This window comes from Rhinolophus hipposideros, assembly GCF_964194185.1.
Source record: "Rhinolophus hipposideros genome assembly, chromosome: 16".
In the NCBI taxonomy this organism is placed as follows: Eukaryota; Metazoa; Chordata; class Mammalia; order Chiroptera; family Rhinolophidae; genus Rhinolophus; species Rhinolophus hipposideros.
The window spans coordinates 57,142,754-57,162,047 of NC_138062.1; the positions used below are offsets into that span (position 1 = coordinate 57,142,754).

At 45.7% G+C, this 19,294-nt stretch overlaps 1 protein-coding gene across 12 annotated transcripts in view; it reads left to right on the forward strand.

Moving 5' to 3' along the window:
- Positions 1-19,294, forward strand: part of RFX2 (regulatory factor X2) — a 93,580-nt gene that overhangs the window by 37,300 nt on the left and 36,986 nt on the right. For 4 of the 12 annotated variants that reach the window (XM_081076089.1, XM_081076091.1, XM_081076095.1 and 1 more), the window contains 2 exons: positions 14,673-14,785; positions 17,465-17,554. In XM_081076089.1, coding sequence (XP_080932215.1) covers positions 14,681-14,785; positions 17,465-17,554 — 195 coding nt within the window. In that variant the 5' untranslated portion in view covers positions 14,673-14,680. Of the gene's footprint in view, positions 1-14,543; positions 14,786-17,464; positions 17,555-19,294 lie in introns of those variants that run through there. The other 8 variants (XM_081076085.1, XM_081076092.1, XM_081076093.1 and 5 more) reach the window with 4 other exon arrangements.

Below are 19,294 nucleotides of genomic sequence, written 5' to 3' on the forward strand. Positions count from 1 at the left end.
ACCTGGGTAGTCACCTTTGATGGACATGGAATATGCATTCACTCTGGAGGCAGATCAGACTTCCGGGTGCGTGACCAGGAGGCAGGGAGTGCACTAGGTCCCTGAGAGGTGGCACCTGGCGGAGACAGCAGGGCTGGGTCACCAGGTAGATGTGGCCCCGAGGCAGAAGGAGATGTCTGACGATTTGGAACAGCTCAGTGGCTGAGGAAACACAGAAGTGGCAAGTTTGGGGGGAAAAGTTCCCTTTTGGATTTATTGTGGCACCTGAGAGACGCCCAGGTCTGGGAAGCAACAGGAAATGGAGCCTGGAGCTGGACAAGTGGGCAGTGTTGGAAGTCGTGGTGTAGGGACGTCACCCATGCCAAAGTGACAGAGCCTGGGAAGGGGAGGACCGACGGTGCAGCGTGGGATGCAGAAGGGCCAGAGCAGGCACTGAGAAGCCACCATCACATTGAGGAACAGACCAGAAATGAGGGGACAGAATCGCAAGAAGCAACAGCAAACACTACGGAGAGGAAGTTCAGATGAGCCTGAAAACTGGCCCTGAACACGTGGGGCTGTTGTGAGAACAGAGAGAGGCTAAGACGCCAGGTAACACGGGCTGCCTCCCCAGATCCTGGTCTAGCAAAGGAACTAAGGCAGGGGGGTCATGGTGGTGATGGGCGTGACTCGAAGCCAGCATGACAGAATGAGCTGTGAGCTGCAAGAATGAAGCACAAGCAAAAGGCAGAGGACGGCCTGCTCTGCAGGTCCTCTGTGGAGATGGAGGCTCTGGGACACACACCACACCTGGGTCAGGGTTCTGGAAAGAACCCGAGAGTAACCGGTGACTGTCTCTGTCACAGCTACTCAGCCCTGCGGTTGTAGCAAGAAATCCACCATAGAAAATGTGTGTTGGGCTCTGAGAATACTAGGAAGAGAAGAGTGGAGACGTGGGGACCAGAATCTGGGTGGATAGAGGGGGAGGTGGGCCAGGAGGGGTGGGCTAAGGGCAAGGGGCAGAAGACATAGGGTGGATTATGCCGTGGGGTGCGGGGCTGAGAGCTGGGGAGAAGCTGTGTCAGAAAGTGGGTGATGGGGTTACAATTTCAGAGCCGAAACCCAGGGTGAGAAAGTTATCTGTGGAGAAAAACCTGTGTTGTGCAGTTTTCTCCGATACGCATGTGTGCAAATATGTAAACATAGGACCCTCCCTCCCCCCGCCGCCGTTTACTTATAAGAATCATTGAGTTTTCCCTATCAGGACTAGTCAACATTCAGTTTATAGAAAACTATGTGGAGTAAGATCATGGCTGTGGGGTCTTCTCAGTGGCTTGGGCCATTTTTCTTGCATTAGCCTGTGTTTTGTGTGTATGTACATTCATGTGTGTTTTGTGTACATGTGTTTGTGTATATGCATGTTTCTGTGTGAGCACGTGTGTACATTTGTGTGCCCTGTGTAAGTGGGTGTGTTTGTTTATACGTGTATGTGTTTGTGAGCGTATGCATGTGTGTATGTGTGTACATATATGTACGTGTGTTTTTGTGTGTGTACATGTGCACGTGTTTGTACGTGTGTGTGTGTGCGCGTGTACAACACTTCCGTGCCCACTGTCCCAGCACAGAAAAGTGCTAACAGTTGGTCTCCCGCTCAGCGCTGCTCAGCACCTAGTTTCTATTCCCTCTGGTGGTGAACTTTGGGGCACCTGCCCCCCAACCTGGGGAGAATTGCCATTTCCTGGAAACCAAGGCTTGTGATGTTTCAGGCTATGGAATTGGGAGCCTGCCTAAGACAATTGCTGGGTAAAAATGTTGGGGAAGACTGGAGGGTTTTTTAATTCTCATTTTCCCCTGAATCCATGATGTCAGTTGCAACTAAAATCAGTTTACATCCAAAACAAGGTAACTAGACCTTAGCTTGGACAATTTTTAAATTAATAATGAAGTCATGTCTCTTACAGAGGGAAGTGAGTGCTCCCATTAGGACAGGGAAAGGCTGCTGTCTTTTGAGTTCAGAGTAGCCAGTCCTATGCTACCAAGGACAAGAGCCGGTGACTTCAGGGGCCAACTGGGGTCTGGCTGTGCCTCTCGCCTCCTGTGTCCTGCCTAGAGCCCTTTGGATAGATGGCCAGTTTCCAGGGCTCAGGCCTGATCCTGTGCTGGAGAAAGAGGGAGAGTTTGGCTACTGAAAAGGAAACAGGAACAGATGCCCAGTTCTTACCAAAAGAAAAAGGAATTTGAACTCTGAAGATACTTTATTCCAGAGAAACTCCGAGCCAGCCCCAGTCCTTCAAAGTCCATTGCTGCAAAAGAAAACATTTAAGAACTGCTTGAGGAATAACGTGTTGCTCAAAAGATTTAGGCAAAGAAAGTCTAATGGGTCTCCCTTAATATAAATTGGAATTTGATACTTTTGGAAATAGCGGAGAGCCTCTAAAGGGTCCCTTGTTTTTCCCCCTCTAATTCTACACTCCTTGTCTGAGAGAATTGTGACAATTTTGTGTCCAGGTCACTATAGTACCCTCTTTGTTATTCTTAACCTGTCAACAAGTTCATTTCACTCTCAGCTGTTTATCCAGCTCATTTCTCAGACATCACATTTTGCTTAGAACAGTGGTTCTCAATTGGGTGACCCTGCCCCCTAGGCGACATTCGGCAGTGTCTGGAGACTATGGGCAGGGGGAGGGGGTGCTCCCAGAGGACAAGGATGCTGCTCAGCGCCCCACATTGCCCAGGACAGAGAATGCGTGCAGTGCCTGGGCTGGGATCCCTGCGTTTGTGTCTACTGGGTGTCGGGAGTGATCCAAGTGCGAGAAAGGACGTAGTTTCTGCCATGCCTCCCACGTAAAAGGCTCCACTTTTCGGCAATGGGAAATATGGACACTTAGTTCTCCAAATGTACGGGTCTCTTCTTGGAGCGTGGAGCTGAGCAGGGCTGTGGTAAGGGCCAGGCAGGGGCCACACACAACAGGGACAGTTAAGACAGAACCTGAACCACTGGACCATCGTCTCCTCCTTAGATCTGGCCCCAGATTGAAGCGGATCCAAGAAAAGGAAATGGACTTCATTTTTCTGGTCACCGTAATAACACTCAGAATGTCAACACAAGCATCAGGCAGAAGCCCGGGTTTGAAAGAACTCTTGAGAGTGTTCTGGACTTGTTGCTTCTTGTTCATGTGGAAGAAATTCATTGCTTTCTTGGGGCACATGAACCCTGGTGCCATCCAGATGCCACCAAGTACCAGGAGAGCGTGAGCCAATGGCCTGAGGCCCCTGTCTCCTCCCAAAGTAAAAGTAAAAGGCTGTGTGTCTCCCCAAAGCAGAAGTTAATTAGCCAATCACAATGAAGGGAACTAATAACATTTTGTGTGCCTTTCCCTAATTTCCCAGAGATGACCACATGTTTTCTAAATATTGATCAGACCTCTGTTAGGCAGGTGATTCCTGCACTTGGCATATGGAGGAAGAAATAGAAAGGAGATCACTTCAGTCCTGGTGAGTCAGCGCAGGGCCAGGAGCAGGCCCAGAAATTGCCCTCAGCATTTCCTGCACTTCCTTTCCTGTCATTACTGGTTACTAGGTAACCAGAGTATTTTCCTATAAACAGCTGCGTCTTCCCTTGGTGCCTGGGCAGATTCATTCACCGAGGCTATAACCCAGGGCTGCTGACCAGCGGTCTCACTGTGCCCTCGCACATGTACTCAGGAGCCTCGGCAGATGTCCCACTGCTGAGTGTCCTTGGCAGCATCTCCACAAGGTCACATGTGCCTTCTAGGCGCTGCTGCTGGCCAAGAAGGGGAAGTCGCAGCAATGACGCTGTCCTTTCCTATTTATTTCTCCAGTCTGCCCTTGCCTTGCATCAGATGGAAATGAAACGTAGCTTGGCTTATAAACAGCACACCAGGCGAGTTTCTGAGCCACCGGGAGCTTTTGGCCGACCTGGCCGGGCTGGGTTGTGTTGGAGGCCCCTCTTCTTTGTACTGGCCAGCTGAGGCCCTGGACCCCACTCTAGAGGGGCCACAGATGAAGGGAGTCAGAGAAAGAAAGAACGCATGGGGCCCAGCATCGGGAAGAACAACAGGAGAGAGAACAAATGAATATGACAGACAGAGACTGAATGGTTCCCAGTTCATATAGCAAGTTCCAGCTCAGAGCAGCAGCACAGACGTGCGGTCATACCTATGAGATGCAGCTAAGGTGACTGTGATCGCCAGAGGCCTGACCCCAGCTGAGCAGGTGGAGGGGGTGGGAAGGGTGGGGAAGCAGGGGGATGTGTGCTGAATTCAGGGATCCCAGACTTCACGCTGACCGGGCTGACCCATGCCCTGGACCCGGAGCCACCTCCTTTCCCTGCTGATGATCCCTGTTCCGCCAGGTGCAGGAGTCACTGGGATCCAGCCTCACACCTTCTGGAAGGATCTCAGGAACTGCCACCCTTCAAGGGCTGCTAGCGTGGCAAACCAGCAATGAAACATACTTGTACTTACTCTTTTTGGTGGAAAGCGAATAGCCAGATTGGTTTGTTTGTTTAACTTTTTATTACGTAAATTTCACACATCAACGGAAGGAGCACACAGATAATGAGCCCCGTGTGGCCGCCAGCTACACCGGCCTCTACATTTGCCAGGCTTCTGCCTTTCTTGTACCACTTATATCCACAGCCATTCCATTGTGTTTATGGGATTTTTCAGCCTCAAATTTATACACAGGAAATGCACAAATCTTGGCTGTCTCATATTGACAAATGGATATTCTGTGTCACTCACACACTCTCATCCTCCCTGGGAATTTCCCGCCTGTCCCTCCCAGCCATCCCCGCCCCCACACTGTTCTGATTTTTAGTTAAACCTGAGATTCGTTTTCTCCGTTCTACACGATGTATTCTTGGATCCAGTTTCTTTCACTCAGCGTGGTGACTGAGATTCCCCCGGGTGTTTCATCTATCAGAGATCACTCCTTTGTATTAATGGGTAATATTCCCCTGTTAGCTTTGTAGCTATAACTGTTTGTATTTTTTAGTAGTTGTTTTAGGAATTGCATTTGTAGTTTACCACAATCAGTTTCTCGTCCATTCTCCTGATCATGGACATTTGGGTTATTTCTGCTTTTTGGCAATTGTGAATAAAATGGCTATGAACATGCTCTTACAAGTATTTTTGAAGACATATATTTCCATTTCTTTTAGATAAACATCTAGGGGAGGAATTCTGGGTTAAGGGGTAGGTTTAACTTTCTAGAAAACCGCCAAACCGCTTTTCCAGTGTGGTGGTATCATTTTACATCACCATGAGTGTGTGAGGGTCACGATTTCTCCATGTGCTCACAACATTGGCTGTTGTCAGATTATTTTAGCCTTTCTAGTGAGTGTTTAATGGTCCCTGTGGTTTGGTTGGCATTTCCCTAGGGACTGACAGTGTTACGCACCAGTTCACATCCATTTTGAGTGTCTGTGTCTTCAGGAAGTGCCTGTTCAAGTCTTCTGTCCGCTGGGTTATTCGTCTTCCTATTACTGGGTTGTAGGAGCTTTCCATATAGTGTGAATAAAAGGCCTTTGTCAGATTCATGTTTTGCAAATAGTTGCTCCCAGACTGTGGCTTACGGATTTGTGTTCTTTAATGAAGTCTTTTAATGAGCAGATTTAAATTTGGATGAAATCTAATTTATCAAGTTTTTCTTTATGCTTATGACTTTCTGCATCCTGTCTAAGAAACCTTTGCCTACAGTTCTGTGTTTTCTCTTAGAAGTTTATAGTTTTAGCTTTTATGTGTAAGTCTGTGGTTTAACTTGAAACCATTTTTTATATGGTGTGAGGTAGGGATTGAGGTGGGTTTCTTTTTTTTTCTTTCCGTATGGATATATCATTTGTTTAAACAACTTTTCTTCTTCTGTTGAATTGTCTTGACACCCTTATCAAAAATCAGTTGAGGAGGAAAAGAGCTGAGTCTTTATTGGGAAAAAAAAATTGACTGACAATGTAAGTATGGCTTATATTGGTTGTATATTGCAGGATTTGACTTATTAATATTTTATTATGATTTTTGCATGTGTGTTCATGAGAGATGTTGAGCTAAATACTTTTCTTGTAATATCACTATCAAGTTTTGGTATCAGGGTTTTGCTGACCTCGTAAAATGAGGCGTGAGGTATTATTTTCTCTATTTCCTGATGGAATTTGTGTATTATTTTCTTTTTCAGTGTTTGGTAGCATTCAACAGGGAGACTGTCTATACCTGGAGCTTTCCTTGTAGGGAGTTGTTTGATAATATTCAATTTCTTTGTTAGATATGATATTCACATTTTTTGTTTCATGTTGTATCTGTTTTGGTATGCTGTGTTTTTCAAAACAGTGTTCATTCACTCCAAGTTGTTGAATTTATTGGCTAAAGTTGTTTCTTATTATCATTTTGATACCTGTAAGATTTGTAGTGATATATCTTGTTTCATTCAGTGATGATGGCAATTTGTGATTTTTTTCTTTTCTCTTTCTTTTCAGTGTTTTTTAAAGGGGTTGTCAGTGTTGGTCCCCTTTTCCCCCTAAGAGTTTTTTTTTTTTTTAGAGTACTTTTAGGTTCATAGCAAAGCTGAGAGGAAGGTACAGAGATTTCCCATATCTCCCTGCCCTCACACAGGCACAGCCTCCTGTTATCAACATCCCCACCAGATGGGACATTTGTTACAATTGATGAAACCTACACTGACATGTCATAATCACCCAAATTCCATACTTTACGTTAGGATTCACCCTTGGTGTTGTACTTTTTATGAGTTTGGAAAAATGTATATTATCATACAGAGTACTTTCACTGCCCTAAATATGCTCTGTGTTCCACCTACCCTGTTTCCCCGAAAATAAGACCTAGCCAGACAATCAGCTCTAATGTGTTTTTATTTATGTTTCCTCCATATATTTTCATGGCTAGATAGCTCATTTCTTTTTGGAAGAAATTAAACAATTTTGAAGAAATTTAGGTTTTGTTTATTTTCTCTATTGTTTGTGGAATTTTTTATTTCATTGTTTTTCTTTATTGTTTTCTTTTCTACTTACGTTTAATTTGCTCATCTTTTTATAGCTTCCTCAGGTTGAAAATATAAATGATTGATTTTTAAGCCTTTCTTTCTAATATAAGCTTATAAAGCTAAACATTTCCCTCTAGACACTGCTTTAGATGCATCCCACGATTTTTTTTTTAATTGGGGAAGGGGAACAGGACTTTATTGGGGAACAGTGTGTACTTCCAGGACTTTTTTCCAAGTCAAGTTGTTGTCCTTTCGGTCTTAGTTGTGGAGGGCGCAGCTCAGCTCCAGGTCCAGTTGCTGGTGCTAGTTGCAGGGGGCACAGCCCACCATCCCTTGAGGGAGTCGAACTGGCAACCTTGTGGTTGAGAGGAAGCGCTCCAACTGACTGAACCATCCAGGAGGCAGCTCAGCTCAAGGTTCCATGTTCAATCTTAGTTTCAGGGGGCGCTGCCCACCATCCCTTGCAGGACTCGAGGAATTGAACTGGCAACGTTGTGGTTGAGAGCCCACTGGCCCACGTGGGAATCGAACCGACAGCCTTCGGAGTTAGGAGCATGGAGCTCTAACTGCCTGAGCCACCGGGCCGGCCCTCCCACGATTTTTGATACATGGTATTTTCATTATCATTCAGTTCAAAATATTTCCTAATTTCTCTTATGATTTATTATTTGACCCACAGGTTATTTTAGAAGTGTATTTTAAATTTTCTAAATATTTGGCATTTTTCTAGATATCTTATTGATGTACATGTGGCCAAAGTACAAATATGCTCTGTATAATTTTAGTTTTTTGAAATGTATTGCGACTTGCTTTATGACCCAGAATATGATCCATCTTGGTGAATGTTCCATGTACATCTGAAAAGAATATATAGGATTTGGTTGTTGTGTTCTATAAATGTCAATTAGATCAATGTGGTTGATACTGTCAGTCAGATATTCTATATCCTTACTGATATTTGTGTTTAGTTTCTATCAAAATTACTGAGAGGAGGGAAGGGTGTTTAAAATCTCCGACTATGATTATTTATTTATCTATTTCTTCCTTCGTTCTGTTGATTTTTTTTCTTCATTTAGTTTGAAGCTGTTTTACTGGGTTCATACACATTTATAATGATTATGTCATCCTGATAAATTGATCATTTTATCATGTTGTAATGTCCCTCATCTCTAGAAATATTCTCTGTCTTGAAGTCTATTTTGTCTGATTATTGTAGCCATTCCAATTTTCTTAAGATTAGAATTTACATGGTATTTCCTTTTCCATCTTATTACTTTACATCTGTGTGTGCCTTTAGGGATTTTTTTTGGCAACATATGACAGGATCTTTTTTTTTTAATCCAGGCTAATCATTTCTGCTTTTTCATTCAAGTGTTTAATCTGTTTACATTTAATGTAATTATTAATATGTCTGGGTTTAGGAAAGCCATTTTGCTATTTGTTTCATCTGTCTTTTTGTTCTTCTGTTCTTCATTCCCAGCTCTCTTTTGGGATATGCAAATATGTTTAGTATTTAATTTTAATCCTCTTTTAGTTTTTAACTATATCTCTTTGTATTTTTAGAGGTTACCTTAGGAATGACAATATGCTGTAATTTATCACAAACTAGATAGGAGTTATTAATAATATGTTACTATATGATGTAAAATGCCTTGCATGTGTAATTCCATTTACTTCCTATCCTTTGTGCTATTATTGTTATATAGATTACACCTACATGTTGTAAACCCCACAGTAGAGTGTTATAAATATTTTATTATATATATATTTATATATATATAAAGAACTTAAGAGAAAAATAATGCAGTCTTTTATAATTACCCACATATTTATCATTTCAAGTCATCTTTATTCCTTCTTGTAGATCCAAGTTTACTGTCTGGTGTTACTTCCCTTCATCCTGAAGAACTTCCTTTTGTATTTCTCATAGTGTAGGCAGCAAAAATTTTCAGGTTATGTGTATCATAAAATATCTTTATTTCACCTTCCTTTTAAGAATAGTTTTGCTGGGTATGGAATTCTGAGCAATAGGGTTTTTCCCCACCATGTTAAAGATGTCATTCCATTGTCTTCTGGTCACTATTGTTACTGATGAGAAGTTGGTTGTCATCCATGCCATTGTTGCTCTGAATGTGTGTAGTTTTTCTCTGACTGCTTTCAATGCTCTCTCTCTCTCTCTCTCTCTCTCTCTCTCTCTCTCTCTCTCTCTCTTTCTCTCTCTCTCTCTCTCTCTCTCTCTCTCTCTTTCTCTCTCTCTCTCTCTCTCTCTCTCTCTCTCTTTCTCTCTCTCTCTCTCTCTCTCTCATTTTACTAGTGTAACGATGACACACCTAAATTGGTTTATCCTTCTTTGGGTTCACTGAGCTTTTTGGACCTATAAGTTGATGTCTTTCATCAAATTTAAGAGATGTTTGTTCATTCTTCAAATATATCTTTTTTCTATCTCATTCTTTCCTTTTCTTCCAGAACTTATGTTACACACTGCTTATTCTCTTCAATTTTTCCCTTGATTCTTTAGGTTGGGTAAATTCTACTGATCTATCTTGAAGTTCATTGACTCTTCCTTCTGCCATTTCTAATCAGTTGTTGAGCACATCTAGTGAAATTTCCATTTCAGTTATTGTACTTTTCAGCTCCAGAATTTCTATTCAGTTCTTTTTTATAGTTTCTCTTACTCAGTTGAAATTCCTATATAATTCATTCATTGTACACACAACGTCCCTTAAGTTCTTAAGCATATTTTTAGTAGTTGCTTTATCTGTATCACCTAGATTGGTTTGGTTGTAATTAACTCCCTTTTTCTTTTTCTCGAGTATGGGTGACACTTTCCCATTTCTTTTCATAGCTCATGGTCTTTATTGGGTCCTGGACTTCATGAATGATATTATAGAATCTCTGGATTCTGCTGTGTTCCCCTGATGGCATTTAACTTGGCTAGACTCAAACTCTGTCCCTCCTACAGTGGACAGCCACTGAAATCACCTTAGTTTTTTTTATGTTCAACCTGGTGGTTTTGCTCCAAGACCCGTTGTCTCCCCCACACACGCGTGGTTTAAAGATTTGGGTGGACTCTATAGGCATATCTGGGGGCTCACCCCCTCTGTGGCTCTCTTTTCCAGGATTTCCCCCCTACCATTCCAAACTCTCTCCTGACACTTCACACAGCAAGCTGCTGCTTTCTGCCACCTGAGCATTTGTGGATTGGGGTGTACCTCGGGCCCAAAGCCACAGAGTCAATGGCCTTGCCTGTGACAGTGGCCTTCCAAGGATGCACTCCCAGCAGTGTCTGCCTGCTTTTGTCTCCCTCCAGTGACTTCAGATAGTTGTGTTATTAAAAAACATTTTTCCCAATTTTGTATTTTTTATCTACAGGAGGGTTAGTCCAACCAATCTGCTCCGCCATTACTGAAAGCCAGTGCTCTGTTGCATGCCTTTCAAAAACCTTTTTTTAAAATCGTAAACTTTGACATACTAAGAGCCCTTGATGAATGGACCCGAAATAAAAAAAAAAAAAGTCAGAAAACTGGATCAGGTTGTGCATCGTACAACTTCAATGATCTCAGATGGGTAAGGGCGGGTTCCATGCTCTCTGCAGACAGGCAGTGACGTGGTAACATATCAGAGCAGCCAGGCTGGCCCACACATTGCCTGTCAGTCTGCCTGTCTGCTACCAGCATGAGGGGATGTTTCTAGGCGGAGTAGAGAGTCAGTCTCTACATTTCCCGGAATAGTCTCAGATATCCTAAAATAACCAGGTAGATTTAAAATTTTCTGAAACCTTTATAAACCTATTTATATTTTTCATCTGTACTCTTGAAATTCAAATTCCATATATCATCTGTTTTATAAAGTACTGTCAGAGAGTCTTGCTATCTGAAATGCTATAGATAACTTTATATAATTCGGTATCAGCTCTAATACTAAAGAGTTATTAAAATATTCATTCATTTGATAAGCATGTATCCACCGCCTGCGTTGTGCATGGCACTGAAGCCCTGCACCAAAACTCGCTCGGTAGCATGCCCTGGTCCCTACTTGTCTCCATGCCCCTCATAAGGACCCTGTTTGAGTTTCTGGGGCTGCCATTCAAAGTACCACAAACTGGACAGTTTGAAATAGCAGAAATGTATCCTTTCAGAGTTCTGGAGACTAGAAAGTGTCAGCAGAGCCATGATCCCTTTAGGGGCGGGTCCTTCCTGCCTCTTGCAGCTTCTAGTGCAGGGGTGTCCAAACTGCTGCCCGCAATCCATTTTTTTTTAATTGGGGAAGGGGAACAGGACTTTATTGGGGAACAGTATGTACTTCCAGGCCTTTTTCCAAGTCAAGTTGTTGTCCTTTCAGTTTTAGTTGTGGAGGGCGCAGCTCAGCTCCAGGTCCAGTTACCGTTTTTCTAGTTGCAGGGGGCACAGCCCACCATCCCTTGCAGGAGTCCAGGAATCGAACTGGCAACCTGTGGTTGAGAGGATGTGCTCCAACCAACTGAGCCATCCAGGAGCTCAGTGGCAGCTCAGCTCAAGGTGCCATGTTCAATCTTGGTTGCAGGGGGTGCAGCCCACCATCCCTTATAGGACTCGAGGAATTGAACTGGCTTGTGGTTGAGAGCCCACTGGCCCATGTGGGAATTGAACCGGCAGCCTTTGGAGTTAGGAGCATGGAGCTCTAACCGCCTGAGCCACCGGGCCGCCCCCCCCCCCCCCCCCCCCCCCCCCCGCGATCCATTTTTTATTGGCCCGCAGCAAATTCCAAAAATAGATTTAGTTTACTTAAACAAACCAGGTGAGACAATAGGTACTTCACCTTGAGTTAGTGGCCCGCCTGTTTGTGTATTTTACCACATATGGCCCTTGGTAAAAAACGTTGAAAAAAGTTTGGACAAAACTGCTCTAGTGGCTCGCAGCAGCAGTCCTTGGCTTTCCTTGGCTTGTGGCTGCGTCGCTCCAGTCTCTGCCTCTGTCTTCACGTGGCCTTTTTCCATGTGTGTGCTTTCTGTCTCTTATAAGAACACTGTCACTTGATTTAGGGTCCACCCTAATCCAATATGGTCTCATCTCATCCGTACGTGATTACATCTGCAAAGACCGTATTTCCAGATAAGATTCGTATGAGATTCTGGGTGGACATGAATTTGGGGGGACACTATTCAACCCACTTCATCTCCCCAAAGTAATCTCTCCCTTGTGCCCAATGCCTGTCTTAAGTTGTAAGGGTTACACCTGGCTTCCGGGATTCCAGGATTTGGTGAATCAATTGTATTCGTGACTTCATCAGCTTCAGGAGCCCATTGTTCTCATTTCCATTTGTCTTTAAAAGTTAGCACCTCCATCCTCCTAACAATTTGAGTCACCCCCAGCCACCCCCTCCAGTCCTGTCACTTTGGTGAAAAGTGACCCCAAGAATTATGCACTGGATTAAGGGCCTGCGGACCTCAAGGTTTTGAATCCACACAGTGTAATTTTTCTACTCACCTTCCAAAACCACATCATTATTTAAACCTAGATTGTATGAACCGAGCACCAGGAACCATGGCCCATGGGCCAAACCTGGCCTGTCGCCTGTTTTTATAAATAAAGTTTTATTAGAGCACAGCCAAGATCATTCACGTACATATCAGCAAAGGCTGCTCTTGTGCCACAATGGCAAAGTCTAGTAGTTTCACCAGAGACTGGATGGTTAAAAACTCTCTGAAGGACTTTCTGTCCTTTCCAGAAAAGGTTTGCTGACCCTTAAACAATAAGCTAAATGGTGCAATAAACACAGGCAGTGCACGATAAATAATGTGTTAAACCAGGGAACATGTTAGTTTGAAAACTCCGTGTGATAGTGAATTACTTGCATTCTGGAAAGAGCGATCTGGCCACAGTAAGCTGAGCATGGGCTCAACGTCTATCGCCAACACTCTCACAGCTCCCCTTGCTTCCATAAGGCTTAGACTTTGGAGCAAAATTATTTCTGACCGTGGAACAAGGAACTGGTCTCAGTGAAGTCAGCTTTCTCATTTTATCGCTAGTGGATTCTTTTCACGAAGAGTTCTAGTCCGCTTGCTTCTAGTGTCCCACTTCTTAGCTTCAGATGGGACCAAATTGGTGTCTAGTATGCAAATGACTTGATTTAAACATTAGAGAAAACTGTGTATAAGAGACCTCGGTTAAGCAACTTCCAAGAGAAAATTCCAAAGGTCGGTTCTGACAAGAAGGCAGAGAGAATTAGAGACCCAGGAAAAACACAATTGGAAATCCACAATCTCCAATCAGACGCAAAGAAAGTTGGAGGTGTCAGTCACCATGGGGCACTGGGGACATCTAGTGGTAAGACCTGAGTCAGGCTCCAAAGGCATTTGGGAGGTGACTGGGGGAGGTCATGAAATTGTCCCCACCAATGAAGATGGGGTTAAGCGAACACACTCAGATTCAAACACACACAAACCTTTCTGCTTCCCTTAGGCAAATTATTTTAACCAGTTATCAGTTTTCCTTTGCATTAGAAAAAAAAGCTTTTTAAAAAAGTTCTTCACTCATTCATACAGGTGGGAACTCTTAGGGTGATAGAGAAACATATACATGTAAACGTTCTGGCACTATGTCCTGCGGACTCTGGTGTGTGCCTCGGGCCTCCCAGTGAGGCAGAAGCCGGGGTGACATGCTCAGCGCGGGGCCAGGACAGGACAGACAGGGAGGGGCGTGCCTGGCCACAAAGCATCTCCTCTTTGCAGTGTGTGTATTTCATTGCCTCCCAAATGCTTAAGGTAGCTGGTGGTTTGCGTAAAGTGAAGACAGCTTGACTTTCTGCATTTTCATAGAATGATTTTGTATCATCGGCCACTTGGTTCTAATATTAAGTGAGTCTTTTCGTAGAGAATTTTAAAAGTACCTGTTTGAAAGATCTATGCATCTGGCACTAAGAAATACGCTTTTGTGCTTTCTCATGGGTTAACATCCTAGGAACAGAAGGTAGTTTTGACTTGCTGCTAAAATTCCTGAAGACTTTTTTCCAGTCTAGGAGAAAATATTTCTTTACTCTTTCTGTGTATCACCTTGTTTCTCCCTAGGCCAGCAGTTGTCAACTGGGGTGCGATTTTGCCCCCAGGGGACATTGGGCAATGTCTGAAGACATTGTTGGTTTGGTTGTCACAACTTGGGGGTGGGTGCTCTGGCATTGAGTGGGTGGGGCCAGGGGTGCTGCTCAACCCCCCCACAATGTCCAGGACAGTCCCCCCCCCCAGAGAATGACCCAGACCCGATGTCAGTAGTGTTGAGTGGGAGAAACCTGCTCTAGAATGCTCTTGCCCAGTTCCCCCAAACAGCAGGCATCCATCAAGAGCTTTTGACTTGCTGGGTCAATGAGCAAACAGTTCTATGAGCCCTTGGAAATAGTTCAGCCTGATTGGCCTGGAACAGGGACAAGCCATTGTCCCCTGCCTGCCATTGAGGCGTTCCTGCAGAGCTACTTTTTGGTTTTCTATTTGGAAGAAGAGCCCCTCCCTCCTCCCATCTCCCTTCCTTGGAAACAGTCGTGCAAACTGGTCCCCTCTTCCTTACTCCGTCTGGCAGGGTCCCTGCCTCTGAACCTTGAGGACTGTAGGGAATTCCCGCTCGCCTGTGCTGCCTGTGTCTGAAGCTGCCTCCTTGGGTTTGGCGGCTGCAGCCCTGCCCGCTCGCCCTCTCTCTGCCTCTCTTCAGAACTGAGCATGCAGAGTTCAGAGGGTGGACCGGATTCGCCGGCGTCTGTGGCTCTGTGTTCGTCGGCAGCTGCGCAGGCGCCCGTGGCCCAGGCAGTGCCAGCCTCCCCGCAGGTAACGGACCAGCCCCGGAGACCAGTGCGGCCAGTGTTGCCACACACCAACTGTGGTTTTGGACAACACTTGAATCAGTAGAGAGAGGAATCTGTGTTCCTGAATTGCCTTCTTAGGTCCAAGGCTGTAGCTGTTGAAATAGCCACACCTTCTCTGTCTCCCCCATGTCACATTTTTTGGCTCTTTCACTATTTGTTTGAAAAGTCCCCTGCCTCCCCTCCCCCACCCAAGGAATCGATGATCCGAAATCAGAAAGAAATTCGAAGTCAGATCCAAATCCCATATAGTCTTTTCTTATCTTTCAAGGGACGTTTTCTTCTACTTTGGGAATGGCCCTTTTACACAGGAAGGCTTTATGGATAAGGCAAAAGATAAGTGAGAATTTTAGCATTTGGTTCAAACTTGAGTCTAGCATTAGAATAGATATATTCTTTAAAATTTGTGGAGAGACAATTTTCATATTGAGGCTCTCTCAAAATGAAAACAATAACTCGAAAAGAGGAACTAAAATGTTCATTGCAGCATTATTTACATTAGCCAAGATAGGGAAACAAGCTAGGTGTCCATCAATAAATGATTGGATACAAAAGAAGCAGTACATATATATTACTCAGCCATAAGAAAGAATGAAATCCTGCCATTTGCGACAACATGGATGGACCTAGAAGACATCAGGCTAAGTGTGATAAGTCAGACAGAGACAAATACTGTATGATCTGTCTTATATGTGGAATCTTAAAGAAATAAAACGAGCTCATAGGTACAGAGAACAGACTGGTGGTTGTCAGAGCGGGGGTGGGGGTAGTGAAATGGGTGTTGCTGTGGCCACTGTGTCCCTCCCAGGTTCCCGGGGTCCCATCCCTGCTAGATAGAAATGCATCCAGAACCGCCCGCCAAACAGCCTCAATGGCAGTGTTCCCATCTCGGTGCGCTCCTCCCCCACCTGACAGGTGCACGTGTGCTCCCAAGCTGAGCCTTCCCGCTGCCTGTCCAGGGAGCTGCCTTTCCTTGAGTGCTCTGGCCCCAGGCTGTACCGTGTTCCCCAGGCTTCTTGACCGGTTAATTGCCAGAAAGAGGAATTCTAGCTGGCTCAGTTCCCATGCTGCAGTGCCGTTGTTTCCCTTCTCAGCCCTGTACCGCCCAACAGAGCTTCCCACCCCCGCGGGCGTGTTCTGCCAGGAGCCCCACATGTCTCTGCACAGGGGAAATGTGGTCAGTGCGCCTGAGGAACTGAATTGTGCAGTTTATTTAAATCAAATGAAATTTACATGGCCACACGGCTATTCAGCAAGTAGCTACTGTATCTCACAGCTCAGCTTGTGTAAATCCTTAATATTCTTATTTATTTATTTATTTGTTTGTTTATTTATTTATTTATTTGAGGTGAAATTCACATAACATAAAATTCACCATTTTAAAGCAAATAAATCAGTGGCATGATTCGTACATTCCCAACGTTGTGCAACCTTCACCTCTATCTAGTTCCAGGACATTTTCATCAGCCAAGAAAGAAACCCCATTCTCATTAGCAGTCATTCCCCCTTCCCCAACCCCTGACACCCATGAACCCACTGTCTCTGTGAATGTGCCTGTTCTGAACATTTCCCATAAATGGAATCACACACCGTGTGGCCCTGTGTGGCCGGCTTCTCTCATGAGCACCGTGTGTTCAAGGTCCATCCACGCTGTGGCGAGTGTCAGCGCTTCCTCCTTTTCACAGCCGAGTAATAATATACCAGTGTGTAGATGGGCACATTGTGTTATCCATTCATCCTATTGATTTTGTACCATCTACGTGCTTTTTGTTTTTTTGGTCATGCACTCCTGGAGGGCCAGGTCCCTGTTGAATTCATTTTATACAGTGATGTCTACAGGGCAAAGCACTGAAGAATCCCCACAACCCGTGACATTTAGGGTCCATATCGGGAAAACCACAGAATTAAAGTCAATGACTTCTAAAGCCCCAGCTTTACATAAACAAAACTCTCCTATTTCTCTCTTGACTCTGGAGTACATTTGAGCCTTCATATTTTCATAGTTCTGTGTGTCCGATCAGTACTCTGACAGCACAATGACAAAGCACACTGAAGACTCGGCCCAGGAACCCAGAGAGCCGTGGAGTCCAGGAGCGGGGCCTGGAGGCAGGAAACCGGGACTGAGTCTTGGTTCTAGAATGTACTGTACTGAGGCCGAGACATTGCTTGACTACTCCAGGCTTCATTTTTCCCCTCATGTATTACATGGGGACAAGTCCAGTGTATAAGTGATACCTAGCACTCTTCCGGGGGAGGCGGTGTGGACGGCTGTCCAGATGGTTCCTCGTCACCCAGCTCTTGGCTCAGTGCCAGGGACAGCCCGCATCACCTCGCTGACTGCAGATCCCAAGGAGACAAAGACACTGGGGGCGGGTGGAGGTGCATGTGCTCCCGTGTGTGTGTGTGTGTGTGTGTGTGTGTGTGTGTGTGTGTGTACGCGCACCTGCGTGCACAGGGGCAGCATGTGCTGTGTCTGAGGAAGCCTGTGAGTGATACATGCATCCTCCCCTCCTTTTCTATCAGTCCCACCTATATTTCCATAAAGCAACAGTAGACCAGGCCCAGTAGCTCAGGTTGTAATCTGTGTTTGCTTCCGGGCCTAACCTCTGACAAGTCTGAATGTCCTTCTCTCCTTCCCTTTTAGAGGGTGCTGGTCCAGGCAGCAGGCTCGGCTCCCAAAGGGGCTCAGATGCAGCAAATCTCGCTCCCCAGAGTCCAGCAGGTGCCACAGCAGGTAACCACAGCACAGGTGACACGGGACACATTAGCACTTAGCGATCTGGAGCCCTCTCTGATCTGGAGCTTTCTTTTCTGTCATTGCCGTTCCTTTTTCTTTGGTGACTTCAGTTCCTTACCAGAAGGTACTTTTGAAGCTATGTTTTAAAAAATCTTTTTTTTAAGATAGTTTTTCAGATAGTTTTGCAGCACACCAAGATAACTGATGGTCTTTCATTCATTCAGAAATTCAGGTTTGAGGTGCAAGCCCTCGATAGAGTGATGGGTGCTGAGGTGGACAGGCAGACAGACATGAAGGTTCTGGATTGGAGGGACACAGAACCTCCTGGGGAGGCAAACCTCTCTGCAGGCAGGTGCTGTACCCGCAGACGAGCGTCATGATCGAGGAAGCACCTCTCATGAAATTAAATTATCTGGGAACAAAGCTTGAAAGCATGGGCTCACTGCCAAACAGCAGCATAGACCACCACCAGCTCAGTCAGAGAGATCAAGGACAGCGGTCAGCAAACCTTTTTTGGAAAAGGTCAAATGGTGCATTTTTTTGGCTTTGCAGGCCCGGCAGTCTCTGGCAGAACCACTCAACTCTGCCTTATCTCCAAAAGCTGCCATAGATATAAAAGAAACGGGGTGGCTGTATGCCAGTAAAACTTTATTTACAAAAATGGGCAGGCCAGATCTGGCCCACGGGCCGGAGTTTGCCGACTCGTGCTCTGTAAGGTGCTGAATTTAAATTAAAAGTAGTTCAAACTCCTGCCTGAAAGGGACTGCGAGCAATATATGGAGATGGCTGAGACCCCAGAGGACAGGCCTCTCTCTTCAAGGGATCCTGCTCAGATGAGTAGCATATTTAGAGGGGTTTGTCTGGTGGCTGTGTCAGTGAGAACTGGAGGAGGCTTGTGGGGTCGGCGGGAGCAGCAAAGGTTCTGAGCAGGCTCTGAAGGGATCCATTGGCTATCTTAGCTCCTCAAGGGAGGGGAGGCCAAGACCAATACCATGATTCCAGGCCCAGCCCCACCTCTTTCTCTCTGAGTAACTTGGACTTGTGGGGTGACTTGTGCATTTCATCTGGTCCCATAAGGCAAAGCCCACTCGGCTTGGTAAGCCCTGAATTCCTCACGATACGCTTGTTGTCCCAGGGGTTGAGCGTGTGCACGTATACACCGTGTTGTGTTGTCCTTAGAGGTGGAACTCAGCTCCACACAAAGTCCTACCGAGGGGTCACGATGGGACCCCACCCTCGATTTTGTCACTCAAAATGAGGTTGGATTAGGCATTCGTTAAGGTTCCTTCTGCAGTGAGGCTCTGAGATTCTGGGCCTCCCCACCCAGCCCAGTGTCCCTCAGGGGCCGTCAGCTGGGGCACTGGTGGATGGGGACCAGACAGGACTGTGTTGGGGTCCTCCCTTCACCTCCCGCCCTACATCTCCTACTCCTTCCAATTCTGCTCAGACCTGCACAGTCTCTCCCCAGTGTGGCTCCCAAGACCTCTCTGCCAGAGAGGGGCACCAGAGCCACCTGAAGGGCGCATCATCAGACTGTGTAGAGTGTGACCAGCCTGAGCCTCTGCCCTGCCCTGCCCTTGAGTGCAGGGGGCACAGGTCCGGCGCTCAGAGGCTGGCATTCTGTCCGTAACTCTGGCATCCGCTGTCCAGCAGGACCGACCTTCTGCCCAGCGGCCGGCGGGCCCCAGGGACCTACCCAGCTTTGCTCCGGCTGTTGGCCCGGCCCTCCCCCCACAG